Source organism: Phyllopteryx taeniolatus, chromosome 14 (assembly GCF_024500385.1).
Source record: "Phyllopteryx taeniolatus isolate TA_2022b chromosome 14, UOR_Ptae_1.2, whole genome shotgun sequence".
Lineage (NCBI taxonomy): Eukaryota > Metazoa > Chordata > Actinopteri > Syngnathiformes > Syngnathidae > Phyllopteryx > Phyllopteryx taeniolatus.
Genome location: NC_084515.1, coordinates 13,512,304 through 13,537,336, shown reverse-complemented (window position 1 = coordinate 13,537,336; position 25,033 = coordinate 13,512,304). Strand labels below are relative to the sequence as shown.

Below are 25,033 nucleotides of genomic sequence, written 5' to 3'. Positions count from 1 at the left end.
AGATGTTGAATTCTTTCCAAACTGTCTGATGTACTTGAGCACGAAATACCTTGTAGATACCCTTATTGTAATAACGGCCCATAACGTAAACATTTTTAAAATGCCATAGACCATTACATTTTAAAAATGGCAAATTTCTTACATTATGGGCTTCTACGTGTCTTAGAACAGCGTACAAATGTAACACAGGAAGTGTTTGGCTTACGACGGTTCCCGCAAAACATCACAAACGGGGGACCCTTTTAATGCAATGTTCTCAAATATACTTTTTTTTTTTTTTTTTAAATACAATTTGAGTTCTTGTAGTGTACAGCTTTTTTTGGTCATACTTTTTCTCAGAAAATGACTGACTTTCTCATACACACACAGAAGTACCATTTATTCCTCAAAATATACGATTTCCTCCAAAAAAATTCTTAAAATATACAAGTTCTGAAATCTACTTTTTAAATACAATATATGTTTCATCGAAAATGTAGGACTTTTCCTCTTAAAAAAATGACCGCTGAAATATGACTTGTAAAATGATTTTCTCAACTACTGCTTTTTCCTTTTTCTCAAGTGCTTTTTAAAATATGGAACATTTTCTCAAATGTACGTTTTGTTTTTGTTTTGTTTTTCCTCAAGAGTACAACTTTTTTTCCCGCATAAAATGACTGCTCAAATATACATGAGTCAGAAAAACAGGTGGAAAAAAATTAGTCTGAAAAATAGAAAAAAAGTCAGAAAAACAGGTGGGAAAAAAATAGTCAGAAAAACAAAGCCCTAAAGAAATTACTCAGAAAACAGTTGTTTTTTTTTAATCCAAGTGAATGCGATACGCTTCCGTATGTATGAAACTATACTACTTTCACTTTAAAAAAAAAAAAAAATTGACCTATGCAACTGCAGTATTCTACAGCATAGCACAGTAATCATAATTACAGACCATATCTGTATGATGATCACTTCTAGGCAATAAATATGAAACCCATTTTTTTTAAAAACGTAATTGAAAAGTGTAGAAATCTTAACATTTAAAAGCGCACGACAGCGCTCCATGTGCGTGACAAATCCTTATGTCGGTACAGTCGCAAACAACAATCCTTTGCAACAGGCCTTGGTGCAGTTTTGCTGTGTGGAGATCTAGTGGCTAAAAAGTCAAACTCCAGTTGAAGCACAATTACTGCTGCCTTCAGGAACAAGTGGGACTTTGAAATGTCATTTTCCCTGAATTCAATTAATTGGCAATTTAAAGTTTTTAAACTCTCGGAACAATAGAGAAAGTGAAGCACAGTTTTGTGGAAGACGAGACAAAAGTCTGCTTTTGGGCGTAAAAGTAATGACAATTCCAATGGTCCATGAAGGCAGCGTAGACCTCAGGTTGTCGTCGTCACTGAGGTTGATAAAAGTGGCGGCCAGCTGGTTTGTCTGACATTTTCAACAACTCGCCGAGAAAACGTCTTCCGTGTCCCGTACTTTAACTGGACATAGAAGAAGAAGAATTTTAAAAATGACACCTTTCTTCAGGAGAAAATAATGAAGAGGCATGTTGTTACGGGATTGCTGGTTCTTTTCCAGGTCCAAGTCAGCTACGTGACGACAAGATCTGCTTTTGGTAAGTCACTCAACCTTTTGGGAATATTTGTAACTTTTTTTTTTTTTATATACATCTAAGAATAAAAGTAAATTCACAAAAATACTTTTTAAAAACTTTGTAGTACAGTATAAAGAAACACGTATGTGTAGAAATAATTTTGTTAATGAGTTAGTTACCCATGAAAGCTACAGAACTCGTTTAACTTTTTCATATTTTTTGTTTTTAAATTCCAAAATAATTCGACATTAATTGAATTGACACGAGTAAATCTGAACAATCAATTTTCAACATTTTGGAAATAGGGGTCCACCAATCGTAATTCTGTTTGCACTACGCATACAGTCGTCTGTTATTTTATTTTTTTTAATATGAAAACATACAATCAAGGTTTAACAATAAACGTACGGTATCAATTCATTTTTTAAATTTTTAAAACATTTTTGTTAAACGTTTTTATTGAAAAATGACTATGTATCAATACATCCTGGTATTTTTTTTCTCTCTTTTTTGTCTTGATTTTTTTTAAATATAATTTGTAGTGTAAAAAATATATAAGATCCTCGTTTTAGATTTGTGGTTCTATTAAATTGTGTGTATATATATATATAGATATATAGATGTGTGTGTGTGTATCCACAAATATTAAATTAACTCCCCCCAAAAATAAATTTCAGCAAATGGTAAAGGCTCACCCAGTAAAGCATAAAGGTTGCCTGATTTTATATTTTCTTTGTTCTAAATATTAAATATCGAGAGGGCTACAATGAAATGCAACATTTTTTACTGCAATGCATAGTGTTTTTCTCCAAGCCTCCATGTCGCATTGCAATACAAGAACCTGTACTGTATGGCCACAAGCAGCAGCTCATTGATTTCGCATGTGACAAAAATACAGCTGCAGCTGCTGCAGCAGCACCCAAGGGTGCCCCGCTTTGCTGGTGTAATAAAGAAAAATAGTTGGAAAAACAATGGGGGGGGGGAGGAGACAGTGCTACTACTGCTACACTGAAAAAAAATGCTTAATTTAATCACGTGCAACTGGTGTACATGTTGAAAGTAAATCCACAGGATTTTTTTTTTTTATTTTTTTATTATGGTTGATTAAGATTCATTTAAAAAAAAAAGTTCAAGTCTTTAGTTGAAAAATCAATTTGATTCAAATCAACTTTATTTATGTGTTTCTACCTATGTCTCGCTGGTGACAGTTTGAGGCTGGAACGGAACTTAAAGCTGCGAGCAAAATTTGAAAGTTGATGACTAATAAACAGAGAATAAAACATGAGATTGAATAGCACAAAAAAAAAGAATAAAAAAAAAAAGAATCAGACAAAAAACACACAAAATTAGAAAACAATACAGAGTAATAATATAAAACAGAAAACATTTTTTAAAAAACATAATAGTAGACAAAAATACGTACAAATTGAACAAAAAGAATACTGAAATATTAGTAAAGGAAAATAATAATAATACAAACATGAAAACATTCAAAGTATTAGAAACTGCTAAAATGTGAAAAAGTACGAAAATATTAAGGAAATAATCAAACAGATGAATATATATATATGTTATATAATTAAAAGATAACTACATATGATATATGTATATATGAAAATACACAAATATAGAAAAGTAAAATATCATCAAAAATCTTACATTTTTCCATGTCCATTAAAGAACATGTATTTCCACATTTCAAAATGAAGGAAAAATAAGTACAAATATAACAAATTAATAATATCTAAAGGTATAATACAAAATTATGCAAATGCAATAAAGTGATACATTTTTGGACAGTTATGTACTGTCTATAGACATTCATTTTATTGAGTTACTTGTTAAATATAATTTTCACATTCATTATTGATTTTGTGTTATTATTTTTTTGTCATTATTATTGTCTTTTATTTGTATTTATCATATGCAATATATTATATTTGGCATTATGTCATTATGTTTGCTGATTGGCTGGGACAAATCACACCCATTTGCCATTTGTAGCCTCCATTTTGAACACGCTATTATGGTAAAAAAAATATTTAGACATTTTTTTTTTATATTGAGGATTTTCATGGACATATTTTTATGCTTTTCACTGTTAATAAATGTTTTTTTTTTTTTTTTAAAACACACCAAAAGCACAGTAATGTCTCAGGTTTGAGCCAGACACTGTCTACTGTCGCGGAAAGCCCACCCGGAAGCCCCGAGAGAGACAACGGGGGGCGGAGCTGGCCGTCCAGGCCCACGTCCGAAGCCCCCGGCTGGGCCGCGGACCCCAGGGGCCTCTACGGGGCCCGGCACCTGCCGGATGACCCTGATACCGACCTGCTGTTGGAGGAGGGCCACGACAACTCCACGCGGATTGTAGTGAGACCCCACACTACTTCAGCTAGTGCAATGATAACCACACAAACAGGAAGTGGAGCGTCCGCTTGCTCAGTACAACATTCATTTAATATGAATTCCACTCACAGATGAATTGGAGCAAGCGGACAGAAGAGTGAGGAGGAGCGGATTTATTATTATTATTTTCTGTTAGCGATAGTATTGACCAGCTTTTTTGTCCATATAAAGAAATAGCAAAGAATGATGAATGCCTTTTTAATAATGCTCAATTGAATATATTTGGGCCAGAACATGGATCACGTCTACTACACGTCTAAAATCGTCGGTCCAGGAGACGCGTGGGGTCAACACGGAGCGGGCCAACAAGAACGAGTGGAAGACCAGCGGCTTCCTGTCCAACACGCACCGCCAAGTCGAGGTATCTCATCATCATCCATCTAACGTCCCATAATACCATACCAAATGACGCTTTTATCTCTTCCAGAGAGTCAATCGTTCTTTTGGCTTTCCGTTCTACGGTCACATGCTGAAGGAAGTCACCGTGGCAACCGGAGGCAAGTGCATTCGCCACTTCATTCACGAAGCACATTTTGCTGCAAAGGGTACAATGAAGTGCGAGGTTCCCCTGGGCAGGCTTTCTTTATACGGGAGATATCATCCACCGCTTGCTCGCCGCCACTCAGTACATCGCTCCGCTCATGGCCAACTTTGACCCCGGCCTCTCCAGCAACTCCTCTGTCTTTTACTTTGATAATGGTAAGAAGTATTATTCTAATAATTTCTTTTAAAATTTTATATATATATATATATTAAAGCGCAAAGCAAAGGCGAGATATGTTTCTTTCTCGTCGTTGTGAAGGCCTTGACCTTAAGGTGAAAGCTCCCAACAACAATTTGCTATAAACGACATCGAGCCACGCTGATGAGTGCTCTTTAGATCTACACATTCATATGATGACATGGTAACCCAAAACACCTTCCGATTAGCAGCATCTTCTTCTATCTGGTAGATGTGCGGCGGAGAACCATCTATGAGTACCACAAGGTGGACATTCTCAAGTCCAAAATCTCCAATGCGACCACTATAGAGATGTTACCGCTTCCAAGTAAGTCGATAGTCTCCAAGCTGAAAGTTCATTCAAGTTGTCAAATTCAAATTCAAAAAGTTCATTCAAAAAAAAAAACTCTTAAATGATTAATCAAGTATATAATATATAATCAGGTTTAAAGTAATTATGGAAAGGTCCTTGTCTTGCACAATTGTTCACATTATTAAAAAAAGTAATAATAAATTGTGAAAGAATGTAAATATTTCTGCAATAAAATGAAACTTTCGGCATTTTTTTTTTCAGTTAAAAACAGTCAAGGGTGTGGAAAATATTAAATGAAAAAACATTTACAAATCCATATGACACAGAATTGTTTTATCAATAAAACCCCTCCAATTGTGAAAAAATACATATTTATAAAATAAAATATGTGCAGATATTTTTCATATTTTCAACGAAACGTAAATGTGTGATGAGTGTGAAAATTATGAAATATGAATAGAATATGCGTGGGGGGGGGGGGGGGGCGAGTGTTGAGCTATTTGCCAGTGCTCTGTTAGCACATAGTCGAGTGTATACAACCGTCCATCCATCCATTTTCTTTACCGCGCCATGTTAAATACTGCATAGTGTCCTCAATGTACGTGCGGATTTGTGGCCGCCTCCTGGTTACCTCACAAGCCGGAGGGCAGTTATTCACGGGGCCCCACTCAGGCTGTTGTCGACCACCACTGACTGCAATCTGATGTTTTCTTGTTGCATGGGTGAAAAAGGCAAACTTAATAAGTACTGTTATTTATTTCAATGTATGGTCTTGTTTGGAGATGACGCAAAAGTGGCATTTCACATCAATGGCAAACGTAAGTCACATTAAGTACTCCAGCCAATGCAAGAGCGGAACATTTTCAGTGTTAGTTAGAAATATTAGGCAAGAGGCTGCGTTCAGTCTTTTTACTTATTGAGTTACTTTCTTTGGTTTATTTGCAGGATGATACAAAAGCAGCAAAAGGCACACGGTCAGCGAGAGAATCCTTCATATTTTGGTGCAGATCTGAATTGAAAAAATCTGCTAGCATTGAGGCCAATGAGCCAAAAGTTTGCTGAATGCTGAAAAGTCCAGAAGCGCCGCCGACAGAACTGGAGCGCTGATGTGCAGCGCGTCTCAGATCTCATTCAGATTATGTAGCTGTGCGTAATAAACTGTTCTGTAATCTGTGATATAAACATTTATATCACGTAACATACACATGTAACGTTTCCACGCGTGCGCTGTCACGGCGGGCGGCGAGGACGACGACACGGGCCAACGGGAGCAGGCGGGTCTGCTGGCGGGCGTGGTCGTGGTGATGGTCGTCATGGCGACGGGCAACCTGGTATTCGTCTACGTGTACAATCACCCCACGTCCGGCGCCGGCCTCTTCTTCATGGAGGTCAGTGACGGCGGCCCACTCGTACAGCTGCACTTCTCATTTCATGGCCTCCACTGAGGACGTTACGCTTGCATCCTGGTCTGAGGTTTTGCATCGGTCAAGGAAGACAAAAAACGTTTCTTAAATGTTTCACAATTTTGCATCCCCCATCTCTCTAGTTTGCATGCTTCAAATTGGATCCGAATTGGACCAAATCAATGACCCTAAAACGGCTGCCTCAAAACAAAATGGCAAACCTCCTGTATGTCATCAGACATGGGTTGATTTGCCTTTTTTGGGGGCAGGTGGGCAAGTTTACTCATGATAGACATGTCTACCAAAATTCCATGTTGCTAAATGGAACTGGATTTGGGTGCTGAACTTTCAAAATGTTCCTGAAAGTGCTACCGAACCATTTTATTTTTAGGTCCAAATTTGCTCCATTTCTCCGCCCAGACGCAATGAAGCAAATTGAAATCTTTCACAATTAACCATCGTTCATCTGTCTAGTACACAAGATTCAAATTTGGTAGAAATCGGGCAAATATTTGAAGGACCCCTGAAATTGACCCTTAAATGCTTGCTTCAAACCAAAACCGACTTCCCGTGTGTTTTCAGGGATGGCGTCTTGAGACTTTTTTTGTGGGTCTGCTCATGATGGCTCTGCCAACCAAATGTCACGCTGCTCAGTAAAGCTGAATTTTGAAATGTTTTCCCCACCAATTTGGCCGTTTGAAACCAAAGTGGAAGACTTCCTGCGTTTTTTCGGGGATAACATTTTGAGTCTTTTTTCTGGGTCTATTAATGACAGAAATGTCGACCAAATTTCATGCTGTGAAGTGAAACTGGCTTTATGGACTGAATTTGCCCAAAATTCCAATGAGGTTGCAAATGACGTCGGCACGGTTTTGCACACACGGCACGATCCATGTGCTCGTCTGCAGCGGCGTCCGGTCCGTTGGCCCACCATGACGTTCCGGCGCGGCTCGGGCCACCCTTGCTATGCCGAAGTGGAGCCCCCCACGCGCGGGCAGAGACGGCGAGGCGGTCCTCGACCCCAAGCGGTCGTTCGTCATGGCCCTCAGACGAGAGAGCGAGCAGAAGGAAGGCTTCGGCGTCCCCGACCCGAGGGAGCGCTTCTTCTGCTCGGAGAGCTCCTGACCCGGACTACGACTCCCAGAATGCTTTGGGATGCAGCTCTTTTCTTACGGTACTACCTCTATGAGGAAACAAAAGTATTTTTATGGAGGCTTTGCGTTTGCCAGGGGACTGCTTTAATGTTATTTGTGAAGACAAATACACTTTGTGGCCAAGATCGCTGTTATGTGTCAGGAAAAACGTCCTCCGCCCGAATGTCTTCGCCCAGTGTCATTTCCTCTTTTCCAAAATACAAACGAAATTCCTCACGTTGTCTGCCTTCAGGTCTTCGCTGCCATTCATCTTCAAGCATAACTTTCTTTTCTACTGATTATTCTGCTTCACAAATATGTACACTACTGTTACATGTAAACACAGAGGGGAAAAGTCAAAATATACAATTGCTTTAATCATGTTCATGTTTTTTGTTGTACTGTTATAAAAATGATCTCTAAAATGGTGACAAATTTGCAATATTTTGTAGCATTGTCTTTCTAGCAAACATCAAAATAGCAGAAAGGAAGGCATCAGTCACGAAGGCACTGCAGAGGTCAGCTGTCCTTAAATTAGCTTTTGTTGTCTTCTGGAACATAATGGGGGGGAAAAAAAAAAAAAATTCCAATACCGTATTTTGTGATCAGGATCGGGGAGATTTTTGCGTCAGGAAATACAAACTGGTCAAGGTTATAGTTTGGTTTCGAGTTACTGTAAGGTTTAGGATTGGGCTAAGGGTTAGGTGTAAGAGTTTAGGATTGGGGTTAGGGTTAGGTTTTCAGGTTCGTGTTGGGGTAAGGCTTTGGGGTTGTGGTTCGGGACAGTTACTTCAATGCATGGAAGTGAATGTAGCGCACCGCTGATGTAACCGAAATTGTTAAAATATTAGTGGTTCAGTTTAAACCCTAACGAGTTGTCATAAAATCGGGGGACAGGCACATCTGTTTTTAGTCTGTTGCGGAAACAAAGAGTCTTTGCACTTGCCGTTGCTTCACAAAACAACGCTGCAACTTTCCCATTCGAGTCATTACGCAAGATGAATAAATAGCTGGCGGACGGATGGATCACAAACACGCACACGCACACGCACGGGCCAATTCCAACCACGTTGGTTCCAGGGAAGTGTACCGGGCTTCAGCACAGATCGTAACACTCACGCAAACATTTGAAAACGCAACAATTACATTTTTTTTTGTGTGTACTCCATACAATTTTGTTCTGGTAGCAATGGAGTGGCTAAGCAATGTGAATACTGTGAATGAAAGCGCAGTGTGGTTTTGTGTTGCGCTCACCTGGACGTGGGAGCGCTGGCAGTCGTCTCCTCAGCTGTCTGGACGAGCTCAGCGTGTGAGGCTGGAAAGACAACGTCGTCTTTTGTGTGAGGCCTGTGACATCATGTGTGTGAGAAGGCAAAACGCGCTACTTTTACCATGACTGGGACGGTCCTCGTCTTGGCGAAACGGGACTGCGGGTCCACGTCCAGACCGGCGTTCCTCAGCGCTGCGATCCTTGCCGAGATGTCGCTGATCTGCGTCGGAAACCGCATGTGCTATTGATCACAGACCAAAACAGTAGCGCCTACCAACGTCTCTCACGTGAATTCAAGTGTTGAGTCTTATATTAAGGCGTTACGTGGCCTTTTCTTGATGTAGCGTTACATTGTTATTTGCCTTTTTCTTATAGCTTGTCATTTTATGTGGTAATATGTTATGTAGTGACACGTTATGGGGCGATGTGTCATCTTACGTTATCCTATCTGCCGTTATGTTACGTGACCTTTTCGTTATGCGGTTTTATGTCGTGGGGGTACGTTATGTGGTGTTACGTTATGCGGCCTTTTCATTATGTAACTGTTTTGTGATATTTTTGTCATGTTGCATGGTTATATGGTGTTACTTTATGCAGTGTTGCCTTACGCAGCATTGCGTCACGTCATTTTATTATGCGATTATGTGACATTACATTAAGTAGCGTTAAGTTTTATGTGGTGTGTGTTATGTGATGTTACGATATGTGGCCTTCTGTGATGTTACAAAATTTGGTGTTACGTCATTTTGTGGTACATGATGTGGCGTTACGTTATGTGGACTTAAGGTCTCAAGGGGTTTTGTGGCAATTTTCGTTATGTTGTGTCATGTTATGTGGCGTTAAATTACGTAGCATTATATCATGCGGCGTTGCGTATTGTGACGCGTCGATATGTGGCGTTACGTAACACGCCGCTGCATTATGTGCCCCTTTTGTTAACATCTCGTTACGTTAAATTATGTGGCATTATGTCATACAGCCTTAGTGTTATGTCACGTCACGTTATGTTTTAAACTTCCACTTGACATAAATTGTAACTTACCAGACAGACATCTGACCCCCAATCTCCAAATGATTCCTCCCTCTGTTTGCAGCTGAGTGAGCAAATTTCCACAACCACTACTTGGAGGTTTTTTTTTTTTTCCTCTACAAAACTGTTACAAAACAAAACAATTTCCTGCTGATGCTAATGAGCACAGCATAGTAGCACCCCCTCTAGCAGCTTCTTATTGTTAGCATAGTTGCTTTACCCTATGGACAAATCTGTGAGCTACAATTTCATCAACCCTAAAATGGTAAGAATTAAAGGATATTCTATTTTTGGCTATTCTATTTATGTTATAATTGCACTGATTGTCAACATCTTTTTTTTTTTTTTTTTTTTTTTTTTAGAAACTGCAAGATTTGAGGTGTTTTGAGATCTATGAATAGTCACCTGTAGCTCCGACTGCTGAACCCTGGCGGCGGCCGATGCCACCTCCTCCTCCAGGAAAAACAGCTCCGTGTCAGGCGTGCCGCTCGAGATGCCCCTGGCGCGCTCCTCCAGTTCGCCGAGCTCGGTCTCCACACCGTACACCGAGCCCGCCGCCATGTACACCTGCAGAGGACTATATTGAAAGTACCTAGCGCCGCCAAAGCGAGCCCACGTGGCCCACCGAGCATTTACACTAAATCAAGAGTGCTGAATTGAATATAGGAGTGATTACCTTGTTCATTAAATAATTGGCTGATTGATTATTTGAAATACAATTTAAAGACAGGACTGGATTATTTTAATAATAATTTTATATATTTTAACGGTAACAATGACCTCCTGGACCATCCCTTTTAAAAATCCAATGCTTCCCTTGCACACAAAGGTTTGGTCAGCCCTGAACTAGAACCTACTTTCTCTTCCAGCGCAGAGAACTGCTGATCTAGTTCCTTGGGGTCTGCGTTGGCGGGCAAAGAGTGGGCAGAGGGGCAACGGCCTTCGCGGCCCTCCACCCCCTGGAGCAGCTCCTCAGTGGCATTCAGAACCTTCAGGACCTCGGTGGTTATGCTGCATAGGGACGCTGCCGAGTGCCTCTGCGGCGCACAGACACAGACCCCAGTTACAAGAAGGAACAGGAACTTTAGGGTGGATTGCTTGCCAAAGAGAAGATTTGGTGCAAAGAGCGTTGCCTGGATTTGCTGGAAAATTGAGTTCGCTTCAAAATGCCAAACTTTTGTGTTGGTGTACCAGCGACACCGGTACGGACAAACCGATTGGTAGACAGACTATTATTACAATGGACATGGACTAGGAAGAACATAAAATACCATCTATCCATTCTCTATTCAATTTGTCCTCATTATGGTCTGGAGAACTACTGCAGCTGGCTTTTGGGCGAGAAGGTACACACTGGATCGGTCGGCAGCAAATCGCAGGGCACATACAGGCAAACGATAGTTTTATTTCATTTTTATTTGGTACTCCGGCATCCTCTCAATGAAGATTGTAAATTGTCCGTCGGTGTGGCTGCGAGTGTGAACAGTTGTTTATCTATATGTGCCCCACGTTGCCTGGCGCCGCTTCACTTGCCGAAAGTCAGTTGCGCCCAATTTCGGCTCACCCACGACCTCATTGGAGACAAACGCTATTTACTGTATGTACTTAGCTTCCCGCTTTCCATCCTCACAACGGCGCAAACCGGATTAGGGTTTACTGTAACCAAACTGTACCACTCGCTCTGTGGAAACGCAGCTAAAACGCTGGTACTCGGTCCGTCTCACCTGCTCCAGAAACGTTGATATGAAGTGTACGGCATGGTACACTTCACTGTCACTAGCCTGCAGGGTGCAGGAAGTACAACCAGGAAGAGGAAGTTAGTAAAGCACTTGGTTAGTTGAAGCTGAAGCGACGGGTCTACTAAAAGGTTCCTCACGTTCGCAATCTCCTCTGGTGACAGGAAACTGGCCTCCGTGGCGGCCATGTTTCTTCTGTCTTGGTCTTCCACCGCAGCTTCTTGTTGCTGTTGCTGAAGATCAACACCCTCAAGCGCTCCTGCGATTTCTCCCACAGTTTGCTCCGCTGTATTCTCAAGTAGCCTCATTTGATCTACTTGGTCTGGTTTTGCACCTTCTGTCTCGTCTGTCTTCACGTCCTCATTCCTTTCCCTGTCACTCTTGGTGTCCTTGTTCTTGCCCTTTTCTGTCTTCAAGTTGTCTTCCTTCTCCATGTCGGTCTTGTCATCCTGGTTCCTGTCTTCATTCCTTTTGTTGTCTGTCTTCTTTTCCTCTTGAGTCTCCTTGTCAGTCTTCATATCCTTGTCCTTGTTCTTGTCTGTCTTTGCACTATCTACCTTCACTTTGTTGTTCTTAGTCACTTCCTTGCTGTCCTTCTCTGTCTCCAAGTTCTTCTTCCTCTCCCTGTCTGTATTGGCCTCCTCGTTCCAGATTGTGTCCGTCTTTTCCTTCTTGTTCCTGTCCTCGTCTGCCTTTGTGTCGCTGTTCTTCTCGTCTTTTTTTGAATCTTCCTCCCTCTCATTGTCTGTCTTCACATCCTTGTTCCCGTCCTTGTCTGTCTGTGCATCACTGCTCCAGTCCGTATCTTTCTTTGCATCCTTGCTTCTGTCCTTGTCTGTCTTTGAATACCTGTTCCAGTCCTCGCCTGTCTTGCTCTTGTCCTTGTCTGTTTGTGCATCTTTGTTCCAGTCTTTGTCTCTCATGGCTTCCTCGTTTCTGTCCTTGCCTGTCTGTTCATCCGTGTTCCTGTCCTTGTCAGTTTGCAAGCCCTCTTTTCTCTCCTTTCCTGTCTTTGCCTCCTTGTTCCAGTCCTTGTCTGTCTGCAGGTCCTTATTCTTGTTCTCATCTGCTTTTGAGTCCTCTTTTCTCTCATCATCAGTGTTCATATCATCTTTCCCCTCCATATCTGTCTGTGTAGACCTGTTCTTGTCCTTGTCCATGTTTAATTCCTCTTTGCTCTCCATGACTGTTATGGTGTCCTCGTTCTGGTTCTTGTTGGTCTTGGCATCGTTGTTCCTGTCCTTGTCTGTCTTAAGGTCCTCTTTCTGCTCTCCTGTCTTTGCTTCCCAGTCCTCTTTCTTCTTGTCTGTCTTTGTATCTTCTCTCAGGTCTTCAGCAGACTTTCTCCTGTCCTTGCTTGTCTTTACATCCTTGTTCCTGTTCTCACCTGCCTTTATGTCCTCTTTCAGGTCCTTAACTGCCTTGTTCTTGTCCTCATTACTTTTCTCATTTGTCATTGTATCAGTTTTCCTCTCCTCACCTGTCTGTGCATTCTTGTTTCTGTTCTCGCCGGTCTTTAAGTCCTCATTCTTCTCATGGTCTGCCTTTTTTTCCATCTTTTCATCCTTGTTCCTCTCCATTGTGTCCTCTTTCAGGTCCTCAACTGCCTCGTTCCAGTCCTTTTCTGTTTTTGTGACCTCTTTTGTCTCATCTGTCTGGGTGTCTCTGGTCTTGCCTGTCTTTGAATTCTCTTTCTTCTCCTCTTCCACCTTGTCCATCTTCACATTCTTGTTCTTGTTCTCATCTTCCTTTTCTTCCTCTTTCCTCTCATAATCTGACTCTGTATCCTCATTCCTCCTCCCGTCTGTCTCTGTGTCCTCATTGCTTTTCCTATTTGTCCTCGTAACATCATTCCTGTCCTCATCAGTCTTTGTGTCCTTGTTCCTGTTCTCATCTTCATCCTTTGCATCTGTTTTGGCCTCCATGTTTGTGTTCTCACCTGTTTTTGTGTCCTCTTTCTTCACCTCGCCCGTCTCCTTGTCCCGCTTTACATTCTTGTTCCTGTCCCTGTCTGTCTTTGTGTCTTTATTCCTTTCCTCGTTTGTTATCCTATCAACTTTCCTCTCTTTATCAGTCTTGTTCCTGTTCTCATCCTTCTTTTTCTCCTCTTTCTTCTCATCGGCTGTCTTTGCATCCTTGTTCCAGTCCTCGTCTGTCTTTTTGTCCCCTCTCAGGTCTTTGATTGCCTCGTTCCTATCCTTGTTTGTGTTTATATCCTCGTTCCTGTCCTTGTCTGTCTTTCCGTCCTCTTTCATCTTATCATCTGTCTGATTCTTTTCCTCGTTTGTCACAATATAATCTTTCCTGTCTTTAACAATCTTTGCGTCACTGTTCCTCTTCTCACCAGTCTTTGGGGCCTCTTTCTTCTCACCTGTCTTTACATCCTCCTTCCTGTCCTCGTCTGTCTTTGAGTCCACACTTTTCTCATTGTCTGTCTCCTTATATGTCTTTAAATCCCAATTCCTGTTCTCCTCTGTCCTTGTGTCCTCGTTCCTTTCCTCATTGGTCATCGTATCATCTTTCCTCTCTACTTCAGTCTTTGTGTCCTTGTTCTGTTGCTCGTTTGTCTTTTCATCCTCTTCCCTTTCATCATCTATCTTTGTATCCTCACTCTTCCATTCATCTGTCTTTGAGTCCTCCTTCATCGTCATCGTAATATTTTTCCTCTCTTTGTCAATCTTTGCATCCTTGTTCCTCTTCCCGTCTGTCTTTCTGTCCTCTTTCTTCTCCTCGGTCTTGGCTTGTTGCTGCATGTCCTCCAATGTCATTGTCAACATGCCGCTGATTATTTTATCGAACTCGACATCTTCATCTTCGCTCTCCCACTTCCCAGCGCCGTCATCTCGTTGGTCTTCTTCTTCCACCTTCTGTCCTCCTCTCTGATCTGACTGTTTCACCTCTGACTTATCCTGTTTCTCTCTCATTATTTCCTCCTCCTCTTCTGATAACATCTCATCACCATCCATTTCTTCCATTGGATCTGAAAGATGATCGCTCATTGGTTCTTCTACTGGTTCCTCTCCCATGGATTCCCAATGTCCTCCCGCCACTTCTCTCCACAGCTCCTCTCCCCGCATCATCTGTCCCTCGTCCTCCCCGACTCGATCCAGCTCGTCCTCGGTGGAGGAGAACTGTGAGGCGCTTACCAGACTGGCCAGGTGGCGCACCTGAGTGGCCTGCGCCGCATTGTCCTTCTGCAGCCTCCACAGCGTCTCCTCGTGAGCCGCTTCCTCGCGGTCTAGCTCGTCCTCGGTAGATGAAAACTGGGTGGCGCCCGCTTGGGTGGCCAACCGGCAGACTTTCACCGCCAGCTCCTCTTCTTCCTCCTCCTCCTCATCCTTCTTCACCTCCTCATCTGTGACTCGGTCCAGCTCGTCCTCTGTGGAGGAGAACATGGTTGCTCGGACTTCTTTCTCCAACTGGCAGAGTTTGTGTGTTAGTCCTTCGATCTCTTCCTTCTGACCTTCACCATCACACCCTCGGTCCTCCTCACTCATTCCCGCTCGGTCCAGTTCGTTGTCGGTGGACGAGAAGTACGCCAGTCTGGACTTTGCCACCAGCTTGTACAACCTAGATTTTACCTCCTCCTCATCCTCCTCATCCTCTTTTGCATCCTCTCCTCTCTCTCCAGCCAAGTCCACCTCCATCTTCTCTTCTTCATCTTGGCTTCTTCTTTCCTTCTCCTGTGCCTCACAGTTGTCTTTAGTGTCACAATGACCTTCATCCCTACCCGAGGAGTTGGAGATGTGTTCTGCAGGTTGTGGTGCATCCAACGTAAGGTCCTGGTTCACTTGACTGATGTCCAAATCCTGGTGGAGCAGATCAGGAGTCAGTGTGTCAGGAGTGTCGGCGTCAGAGTGAGGACAGGAATGGACGTCTTTCTTGTTGTAATCCTGTCGATGGGAAGAAGTTATGACGTGAATAAACGCATGTTTGAAATTTGTGGTTCATTCATCAGATTGGGGCACAACTTTAGTTTATCAGTGGAAACAATTAAAGTCAAGTAAAGGCAGTACACTAGTTGGCTAGTGCAGTTTGCTGGTGGGTTAACAGGCTCCATTATTCTGAATGAAGGCTAGTGTACATAAGTTAAAGATAAGAAATAATTGTCAGGTTGGTTTAGTGAACTGGTAGATAAGTCCAGTGAAATGTGATTAACACCGTTGACGGCCAGATTAGGTTTAATGTATGTTCAACTCTCTGTGATTAATTCGGCCGATTGGGTCTAAAATTTGCCTCACTTTCAGAAGAGGTCCAGAAAGTGTTGCTCTTCTTTTACTTCTTCTCTTCTTTCGTGATCTCTTCGCTTTTCCAGATGCCGCCTCACTTCCCACTCCACTCTCGTCCGCGGTGGCTTTCCCGTTGAAGTCGATGTCGATGATGCTGGCCCTTTGAGATGACGGCCGTCTGACTTCAGGCATCTGCCTCTTGCAGATATTAGCCACCGGAGACTTTTGAAGCTTCCCCTCGGAGTCCGACCGAGCGTCTTTTCTGTTGTCAGCATCTCGACGGACTTTGGAGCCCGTCAGCTTCCTGTGGAACTCCTGCAGGATGGCGCCCCAGGTTGTGTCGGGCTCAGGTTTGGCTTCGTTGTCAGAGTCCATGCCCTCGTAAGCGGACACCGCTCCCGACTCCCTCTCCAAGGCGCTGTAGACCAGACTTTTCCTCTTGGCCAGCAGGCTTGGCCGCGACAGCTGAGCACTCTGCAGGGCGATCCAGTTGCCGTCTGGACTCTTCAGCACAGAGGACACGCATCCTTGTGCAGGTACACGCGCACATGTGGAGACAAATATGAAGTTGAGGACAAGTGGCTGGTGTGTTTGGTGCAGCGCAGTGAACTGGTGGATTCGCGCAATGAACATTGCAGCTCAGTGCAGTGACTTGGAGTCTCGTGCTGTAATCTTCAAATTCAGCTCAATGAATTGTCATATTGGTACAGTAAACTTCCAATTAAGTGCAATGAATTTTCACATTACCGATGTGAATTGGTGGGTTAGTGCTGTGAATGTCGAATTTAGGGCAATTTATTGACATCTTTATTGACAGTGTACTGGTGTATTAGTGCAGTTCATCGTTAATTACTGCAGTGAGAGTTTGAACGAAAGACAAATGTGATGTACCAGCGTTTTCCAAACGCTCGACGCTGGTCCAGGAAGACACGGCCGATCCTCCTTCCCTGGGTGACGTCTGACGAGTGTCTCGGTTGTCGTCCATCAGCGAGAAGGCAGACTGCGACCTCTGCAAGTCAGACCAACCGGTGGAGGTCAGCGCTCGTCACCGTTTAGAGCAAACCGTCAAACGTGTTGTCACTCACCCAGAGGCCTTTGAGGTGTTTAAAAGCGCCGTCAGCCTGGTCGCCATGGTGATGGACGCCCTGCTCCAGCGCCCCCTCCTGTTCGTACTCGTCCCTCACGTCAGCCGAGGTCTTCCTCCTAGAGATGATCTTACATGCACGATGACAACATGAGCCGGTGTTCTTGTCTGACGTCATCGAGTATGAGGGCTTCACACGCGCGACAATCCCGTCACACGGCATCGAACGTGTGCAGTAAATCCTGCGTCTTCTTTCTTACCTTTTGCATGATTGTTTTGGCCAGCTCCTCAATGAGCTCTCCTCTGTGCTCACGCAGGTAGTGGGCTTCATTCTGATTCTCCTGATTACACATAGATACACAAAAACATAAGCTGATTACCTCCTAAATGCATATCATCTCAGGTCAAAAGATTTGCGTTACCGAAACAGATGAGTAATGCTTGAAAATGGGAGCACAGTGGAGATTTAGCATGCGCTCGGCATAATAAGAATGACAAGCAACGTTAACCTGACTGGCAGCGTCAAACTCTGCGTTGGAAATGGCCTCGTCTACGGCCTCCTCCGCCACCCGCAAGGCCACAGTGAGCGTCTCTGCCATGCTGTGCTCTGAATGCCAACAAAATGAATTTTCATTTTCTCGCAGGGAATAGTGAGATGTAACAAACAGAGAACGAGCCGTCATATGGAGTGAATGGGTACGTTGTTGCAGTGGCCTCAAATATGAATGCAGTGAACCGGAGGTTTGAGAACTCGTAGGTAATCACAAGGAATTGACAGGTTTGTGTGAAGGTCGGCCATTGTGGTGAGCAATTGGAAATCGGATGCAGTGAACTGGTTGTTTTATGCAACAAGCCTTTCGTGTTTGCGAATGGGATTGTCAGCCACCTTCAGTTTGTCTGTAGAAAGTGGCGTCACTGCCGCAGATGCTGCCTTCATTGCAGATGCTCTCCTCGTAGGCACTCCCCTCTGCAACACAGAAAATACACGTATGCAAAGGGTCAAACGGGAAAGAATTGTTGTTCGCTCTCTCCGGGCCATAAAGACTAAGCTGAAACCTCCCAGGGGGGGCGGTCAAGAGCGAGAGAGTCCCATAGAGACAGTTTCCCCTTCCAACTGAGCTTTGAGCTCTGACCACGTCATGTTAATATTCATGCAACAATGCGGCCATTTGTGGTTATGTAAGTGCATTAGCGCTCGGCCTCGTGTGTGGTATTACCGGTTGCTGGGTCACAGCAGAACACCGGGTCACTCCTAATCATGTTTGGGAAGGGGGGGGGGGGAGGAGGCTTCCATCGGGCTACATGAAATATACTGTACTGCGGCGCGACTCTCCCTTGATTGTGGCATGCAATCCAAGAGAACTGGTCAGTTAGTATGAAGAACAAACCGGCATGTTATTCCTGTCTACTGACCGTTTGGTGGAGTGAACCGGCAAGTTTGTACACAAATTGTCAAGTGAATTGTGAAACAAATACAGTTAACTGTTTTTTTGTTGTTTTTTTTTTACAATAGAGCATCATCATATTAGCTCAGTGGACTGTTGGTTGGGTTAGTGCAGTTATCTTGCACTTTAGTGCCGTGAATTGTCACATTATTGAAGTGGACTCGAGGGTTAGTGCAGTGAACTTCCAGTAACATGAAATCAACTTCTGAAATGAGCTGGTGGGGAATTGTCCTGTTAGCACAGCACACTGCGGTCAGTGACTTTCCTAATAAATACACTCAACTCCTTGTTCAGTACAGTGAAATGGAATGTGAATGCAGTAAAGTGCTTAATGTAGCGAATCATCAAATTTGTGCAGCGGACTGGCCGGTTAGAGCAGTCAATTTACAGTTTAGTCCAGCGAGTCGTTTTGTTAATGCGGTGGATCAGATTTTGATTGCAGTGAAGTGTCTGTCTATTGCTGTGAAGGGCAAATACCCAGTAAATCCATACAGTATCCATTACGACTGAGCCACAGCAGCACTGAGGAACTTTGCCTCGATCATTTCAACCCACCACATGAGGGCAAAAACAAAGATACAACAAATGGGAAACTGGCAGCGCTCCGAGTAATCTGCTGAAGTTACGCGAGTTTAATCCTTAATACCCTACCCCCTCGCATACCGACATGTCGGATGTGTGTTGTAGTGTACCCGTGAGCTCCGAAACTGGACTGTGCTCGGCCAAGTGTCTCCTGTAGATGGTCTTCAGCACTTTGGCGCTGCCGAAGCGCTTGAAGCGTCCCTTCACGTGCACGTAGAACCAATCCAGTGACTGTTTCTTTAGCGACCTGAAAGACACAACAGCATGTTCACGACAGACAATCCAAGCCCCGTGGACACTGCATTAGGTACACTTCCAATACAAGCGGAATAATACCGGCCATTAAATTAGCAGCATGTTTACTGTATTGCATTGCTTGTAGATTGCAGCAACTTCATTAGTTTTTCGACATCCTGAATTATATTTCTTGCCAGAGAGTAGCTATAAATTAAGTACAAATATTTTGAGAAATAATATACATTTATAAAATCAAAATGTAAAGAAAAAAATATATATTGCTGCCATCGGGCAGAACCCTCACATCTCCAAAACCATCACTTTTCTGGAAACCGTAAAAGGAGCATCTTTGTTGAGATATTTACAAGAAAATAAGACATTTTTTTTACTGTGTGTGTATTTATTTATTTATAAAATGGTACCAAATTATTTATCAAAAAAAAAAAAAAAAAATTCAAGAATGCCTAAGCGAAATGCAGCTGGTCCCCCAAAAATTGTAAAAAGGGGAAGCATCAAGAATATTGCACACAAAAATGAAATAAACAATCAATCCTACAAAACAATTTCTTTTTATTGTTTTCCAGTATACAATGAACACGCTTGAGCCAATTTGAAAAAAAAAATTAACATAGTGGATTTTTTTTTCTTTGCACGAATTTGATTTCTTTTCAAACTTAAAAACTTTACGAAGGCTGCATTGTTTTTCAGCTCGTGATAAAAACATTGCAAATGTATCATTTAAACATATATAAAATCGTCCGTGAATGTACATGCAATAAACACCACAACAGAAAACAAATCATGCTGTTCACTGTTACTGTTGGTTGTAATAGGTTTAAAATCCATCTCTCCAGCAGAGGCCAAAGACCGTATTAATGCGCGCTGGCGCCGCACGCACGCGCGGACACAGTGCCAGTGTCAAGAGTCATCGCTTACCTGCTCTTCTGGCAGGCGCAGCAGAGCCAGGCTTTGTCGGCCTTGCTGTAGATTCTGCAGGCCTTGCACACGTTGTACAGGCAGTCGCGACACCGGCGCTTGGGGTTCAGCAGGAAGCTGAAGGGCGCGCAGCAGCGGATGCAGCAGCGCTGGTTGAAGCAACGCTGGCGTGACAGCAGCAGGCAGCGACTGCCCTCCTCGTCCAGCGCCTGCTTCAGCTCGCTGGGGGTGGGGTGGGGGAGCACAGGATGGATTTGCAGGAAAGTAGAGTTTGGGGGGGCCGAGCGGATGGATGCGTGCGGTGTTCAAGTTCAGCATCAACAGATCATGTAGTGTCACTTCTCCCGTGTGACGCAATTCGGCCAATCAAATGAGTTTATCCAGAGCAGCTTTGCGTGAGGCAGGGAAGCAGTGTTAAAGTTCAGCATGAATAGATAATGTCATGCATTGTAACTCCTCTCAGGTGACACGACTCGGCCAATCGAATGGTTTTGCGGGTGTGCGAGGCGGACGAGCCGTACTCAAGTCTAGCGTCAACAGATAATGGCCTCCAACGTAACTCCTTTAACAGGAATCGTCCAATGAAATGGGTACATTAAAAGGAAGTTTGCGAGTGGGTGTTTGCAAGGCAGGCAAGCGGTGATCAAAGTCAGTCTTGACACGACCCGGCCAATTAAATGGTCTTGCAAGTGGAACGAGTAGGTGTGCGCGAGGCAAGCGAAGCGGTGTTCGAGTTTAGAATTAACAGATAATGTCGTGCAACGTAACTTGTTTCGTACAACACATATCGACCAATCAAATGTGTTTATTAAGAGCTGGTTTGTGAGTGGAGTGAGCGGGTGTGTGCAAGGCAGGTAAGCGGTGTTCAAATTCAGTGTCATCAAAAAAATATAGTGTCTTGTAACTCCTCATACGTGATACAAATTGACCAATCAGTTGGGCTCATTGAGAGCAACTTTTGAGAGTGGAACGAGTGGGTGTGTGCGAGGCAGGCAAGCGGTGGTGAAAGTTCTAAAATTTGCATTGTGTCTGATGTCCATCGGGGGGCAGCCTTTAGTGAAGTGTGGGACACCTATGGTTTGTGGTGATGAGGAAAGAACAGGAAAGGGCTGTGGCTTCCTTTATGCTGATTCCAGCGCTTGGCCTAATCTTGACAAGGCCTGGAATGCAAACAGAGCCCAGCGCTAATAGCAGCAGAGCAACAATTAGGATTCTGTCAGAATCCCCCCTCGCCTTTTAATACGCTCAACTGCGCCAATGAGTAAATGACTGAAGAAAGACGGCAGCACTGCAAGGACTACAAGATACGCATCTTTTAGAAATTCAATTTTCTTATATGAAAATTAAAAATTGTGTGCTATTTATTTCTGTATTTATTTTACCCCCAAATGGTTCCCTGCCCTATAAAATTCTAAAAACATATATGCTATATATTTTTTAAATTTTCTTTTCAAGGTATATTATTTCTATTTGCTTATTGTCTGAGAATTAAAAAAAAAACAAGAATCAAAATTTGCAATACATATATATATATATATATATATATTTTTTTTTTTTACAAAAGACATTTGCCATAAATATGAAATTTACATTGACTTCATAAACGTTTTTTTTTTCTGATTGGCTTGGAGAAATCGCATATAATAAGAAATACTAGTGAGGTGTGTGGCAACCATTTTGGGTCAATTTGAAGTGAGCCCAAAATAGTTCCTGTAAAATGGCGCAAATGGATTTCAACATGTTGTTACGTACGCAGGTGGGAGAACGTACGGGGAGGTGCGATGTGCTCACCTGAGACGCTCCTCCTCTTTCTTGCGCAGCCTCATGTCGCGCTGCACCACCTGTAGCACGTGCTCGGCCTCGTCGTCGCTCAGGCCGGACAGGTCCAACTTGCGCCCCATCGCGGACGCGCTCAAACGTTCGCTCAGCCCGCTGTCGTCATCTCAAAAACGTGCAACCTGGGAACAAAAATGAAAGCTTGATATCGAAAAGTCATACTTTCTTACGTCGCGTACACATCCTGTTAAAATAAACAAAATGCCGTAAATATGAAATTTACAAATATAAATGGATGAAAAACTATTTAAAAAATAAGCTAACTAAAAACAGTTAACACAAATAAGGAAAATAAGTTTATGATTAAAGTGAAAAAAATCATTAAAATTAAACAAATAAAAAATATAGATTTTTTTTTAAAGGATAGGCTTCAAATAAAACATGCAAATTACAATAATAGATGCGAAATACAAATTTGAAAACAGTTAAAGATGCCCCGCGCACAACTACTTGCTCCACGTGCAAGGCTACTTTGAATAAACTCTTTTTAAAAATTTTAGAAATTCTAATAAAATAAACAACATGAAAATAAAATATATACATTAAAATTAAAAATGTAAATTAAAGAAAATAAAATAGCTCAAAACAGAATTATACAAATTTAAATCTAAAAATATAAACTAATGCATCAATTATTTAAAATAAAACAAAGTTATTGGAAAAGAAAAACAAACAAAACTAAAATAAATAAATAAACCAAACATATTTAAAAAATAAATAGTAAATTCAAGTGGAAAATAAATTAAAAATACAATTATAATTAATCAAAATATTTAGAATTTTCAAAGAAGAAAATAAAACAACATAGAAAACTATATACTAAACTAAAATTAAAGGATGAATAAAATATAATAATACAAATATAAATAATAGAATGAAGATAAATACAAAGAAATGTATTTGATTAGAATACAAAAATAAATGGGGAAAATATATTTGTTCTGCAATAAATACATTTAAATACGATAATACAAAAAGGGCAGTGTTCATGTTTCCTTTCTTGTTTGGTGGTATAAATAGTTGGGTTGACAAATATATGTGCATGCATATAGTTAATTAGTTGCTGAAACATGGACAAATGTCATCAGTGAATGTTTTTAACACAAAATGTAACTATAATCTTATATAATATCATCTAACTAAAAATCGAAATTAAAAAAGTGTAACACGTCGTGGCCAGCATTTAAGTTGTCAATGCATCTTAAATACATACATTCTGGGATATTTTTAGAAGGTACAACAAGTGGTGCGATGTAGATAGTCCCACAAGCAAAATGTGCATCGACTTACCGATTCGCTAGTCAGAACGGAGAAGATTATGAATCTTTTTGTTTAATCTTTTGTGAAGCTATAGGCATGTAAAGTGCCCTGTGTTGAAAAGTGTTTTTCCGCTTATGAGAAAGTGTAGCACAGTGTGAGTTGAGGCCCGCCTTGCTTCTCTAATCCCTTTCCAGGAAAAAAAAGAAAAGAAAATGAGGATAAGCTTCCCTCACCTAAATCACTTTGCACAATGAAGTAGCAGGAACAAGGTGATGATGTAAACTACGACGCGGTACAAATTTTAGGAGTAGACAATAGTCTTTACATAACCGCCAGCTTGTTTTGTCTGGTGCGGTGCAGTGAATCGGTGACCATTGTACGAGGGCCGTACCACACGTACTACAAAGAAAATGTGATGCGTGAGGTTTTACTAACAGTTCCTCTTGAGGTTTTATTTTTGTTTTGTTTTTTCGAATTGGACAGCAGGCCGCATATGGCCCACGGACCGCGGGTTCCCCACCTCTGCGCTCATCCCTCCAGGTCAAAGACACGTGAACAGAACTCAACAACACACAGGTTCTGGAAGTACAACTAAATAATGAGGAAAAAATCACATTAACACATTCACTGCCATTGACGGCTTTAGAAGTCAAATATCCATGTTAACTGGGAAGGCTGGCAGTGAATGTTTTAATGATCAATTCTAAATCAGTGTATCTCAAATTGTGGTACATTTGCTGGCTCCCTCGAGTGGTATAAAAAATAATTACTGCCTAAGTACAGCTCAGTTGGATAAAACTTTTAAGTTCAATACTTCCCTTCATGTTTAAGAATTGCTTTTTTAGCCATTTATCCAGGTACAATTTTTATCAAAGATTTCTGTGCAATACATTTTAATTGAATATTTTTAGTGCATTGTTTTAATTTCTCTTTGAATTCAATCATAGTGTTAATGTTCTAACTGTGCATAATATTTCAGTGGCTTTCAATAATATATACTATAGAAAGCAAAAGCATGGCGAGTCTCTGTGGCCGAAATGCATGGCCGATCGATTATTGGCAACACTCTCAAAACATCCCATAATCTCTTCTTTATTGTCACCCGTTTCATTTCTCTGTAGCAATCTGCTTCTTCAATGATGATGGTGCCATGTTTTTGTGGTTCTATGAAAAGTACAGTATCTTGTATGTGGAGCCTCAAAACCTGATACAGGGTTGCAGTTTTTCCGTAGCAGCGTGTCGGTAGAATCGTGGTGCGCGGTCGCTCGGTGTGTAGCAAAGTCGCCAACTGTAATTTTTTTCGTGATGTTCCGCTTCACTTGCTTTCGACCGCGTCGCTTGGTGTGTGACGGGCCTCGGGCCGACTCGGCCATTTTAATATTGGTCCCAATCGTAGTAGAGCTAAGTAGAAGGCGCTATGCAAATGATAATTTGTATTATTTATAAATGTAAATTTTTGCAATTGTTGAAATGGTTCTTCCACCTTGATAGTGATGGCATTTTTTTTTAGTTAACTAAAATGGTTCCTTGTCTTGTAAAGTTATGATTTAAAAAAATATATATATATATATACGCACAATATAAAATGAAAACAAAAAAAACTTTCAAGACATTCATGACTTTGTAAATCTTAATTCATCACGTAATTCTTCAGCATGTGGCGTCCATTTTGGTTTGATCTGATGTTACTAAATGCGGTTTCTTGTCTTTTTACAGCGCAACAGACAACAGAGGCAAAAATAAAGCACATCACAGAACACAAACAAATATTTTGTTTACATGTCAACCCTCTCATGTTAACCCAATTGGGACTTTGAAAAAAAAGTTTTGTAAACA

General features: G+C 41.9%; 2 protein-coding genes across 6 annotated transcripts; one reads left to right on the top strand and one right to left on the bottom strand.

The window, feature by feature from the left end:
• The first annotated feature begins 30 nt into the window (after positions 1-30).
• On the top strand, positions 31-6,102 carry plxdc2a (plexin domain containing 2a). Its single transcript, XM_061796649.1, is given in 7 exon segments — positions 31-1,597; positions 3,719-4,267; positions 4,269-4,343; positions 4,410-4,479; positions 4,559-4,681; positions 4,936-5,031; positions 5,962-6,102. Coding segments are annotated over 6 exon segments (420 nt in total). The 5' UTR covers positions 31-1,597; positions 3,719-4,216; the 3' UTR covers positions 5,967-6,102.
• Positions 5,794-23,383, bottom strand: myripa (myosin VIIA and Rab interacting protein a). Of its 5 annotated transcripts, none has more exons than XM_061796642.1 (17): positions 23,228-23,383; positions 21,893-22,059; positions 20,102-20,323; positions 19,039-19,175; positions 17,788-17,868; positions 17,411-17,508; positions 17,162-17,242; positions 16,903-17,031; positions 16,709-16,826; positions 15,830-16,344; positions 11,729-15,481; positions 11,577-11,633; positions 10,710-10,889; positions 10,258-10,419; positions 8,944-9,042; positions 8,807-8,867; positions 5,794-6,484 (listed from the first exon to the last, which is right to left on the bottom strand). In XM_061796642.1, exons 2-17 carry the CDS (start codon positions 22,000-22,002, stop codon positions 6,441-6,443), a joined length of 5,847 nt encoding a protein of 1,948 aa, XP_061652626.1. In that variant the 5' UTR covers positions 22,003-22,059; positions 23,228-23,383; the 3' UTR covers positions 5,794-6,440. The 5 variants fall into 5 exon arrangements, with proteins under 5 accessions (XP_061652626.1, XP_061652632.1, XP_061652631.1 ...); XM_061796647.1 differs by lacking the exon at positions 5,794-6,484 and adding an exon at positions 7,255-7,602; XM_061796645.1 differs by lacking the exon at positions 5,794-6,484 and adding an exon at positions 7,554-8,103.
• Between the last annotated feature and the right edge of the window lie 1,650 nt (positions 23,384-25,033).

Coding starts and splice junctions, on each gene's coding strand:
- myripa (XM_061796642.1), bottom strand. CDS start 22,002: ATGGGGCGCAAGTTGGACCTGTCCGGCCTGAGCGACGACGAGGCCGAG. Junction 20,324..21,892: donor AAAGAGGAGGAGCGTCTCAG/GTGAGCACATCG, acceptor CCCCACCCCCAG/CGAGCTGAAGCAGGCGCTGG. Junction 17,032..17,161: donor CCAAAACAATCATGCAAAAG/GTAAGAAAGAAG, acceptor CGTGCATGTAAG/ATCATCTCTAGGAGGAAGAC.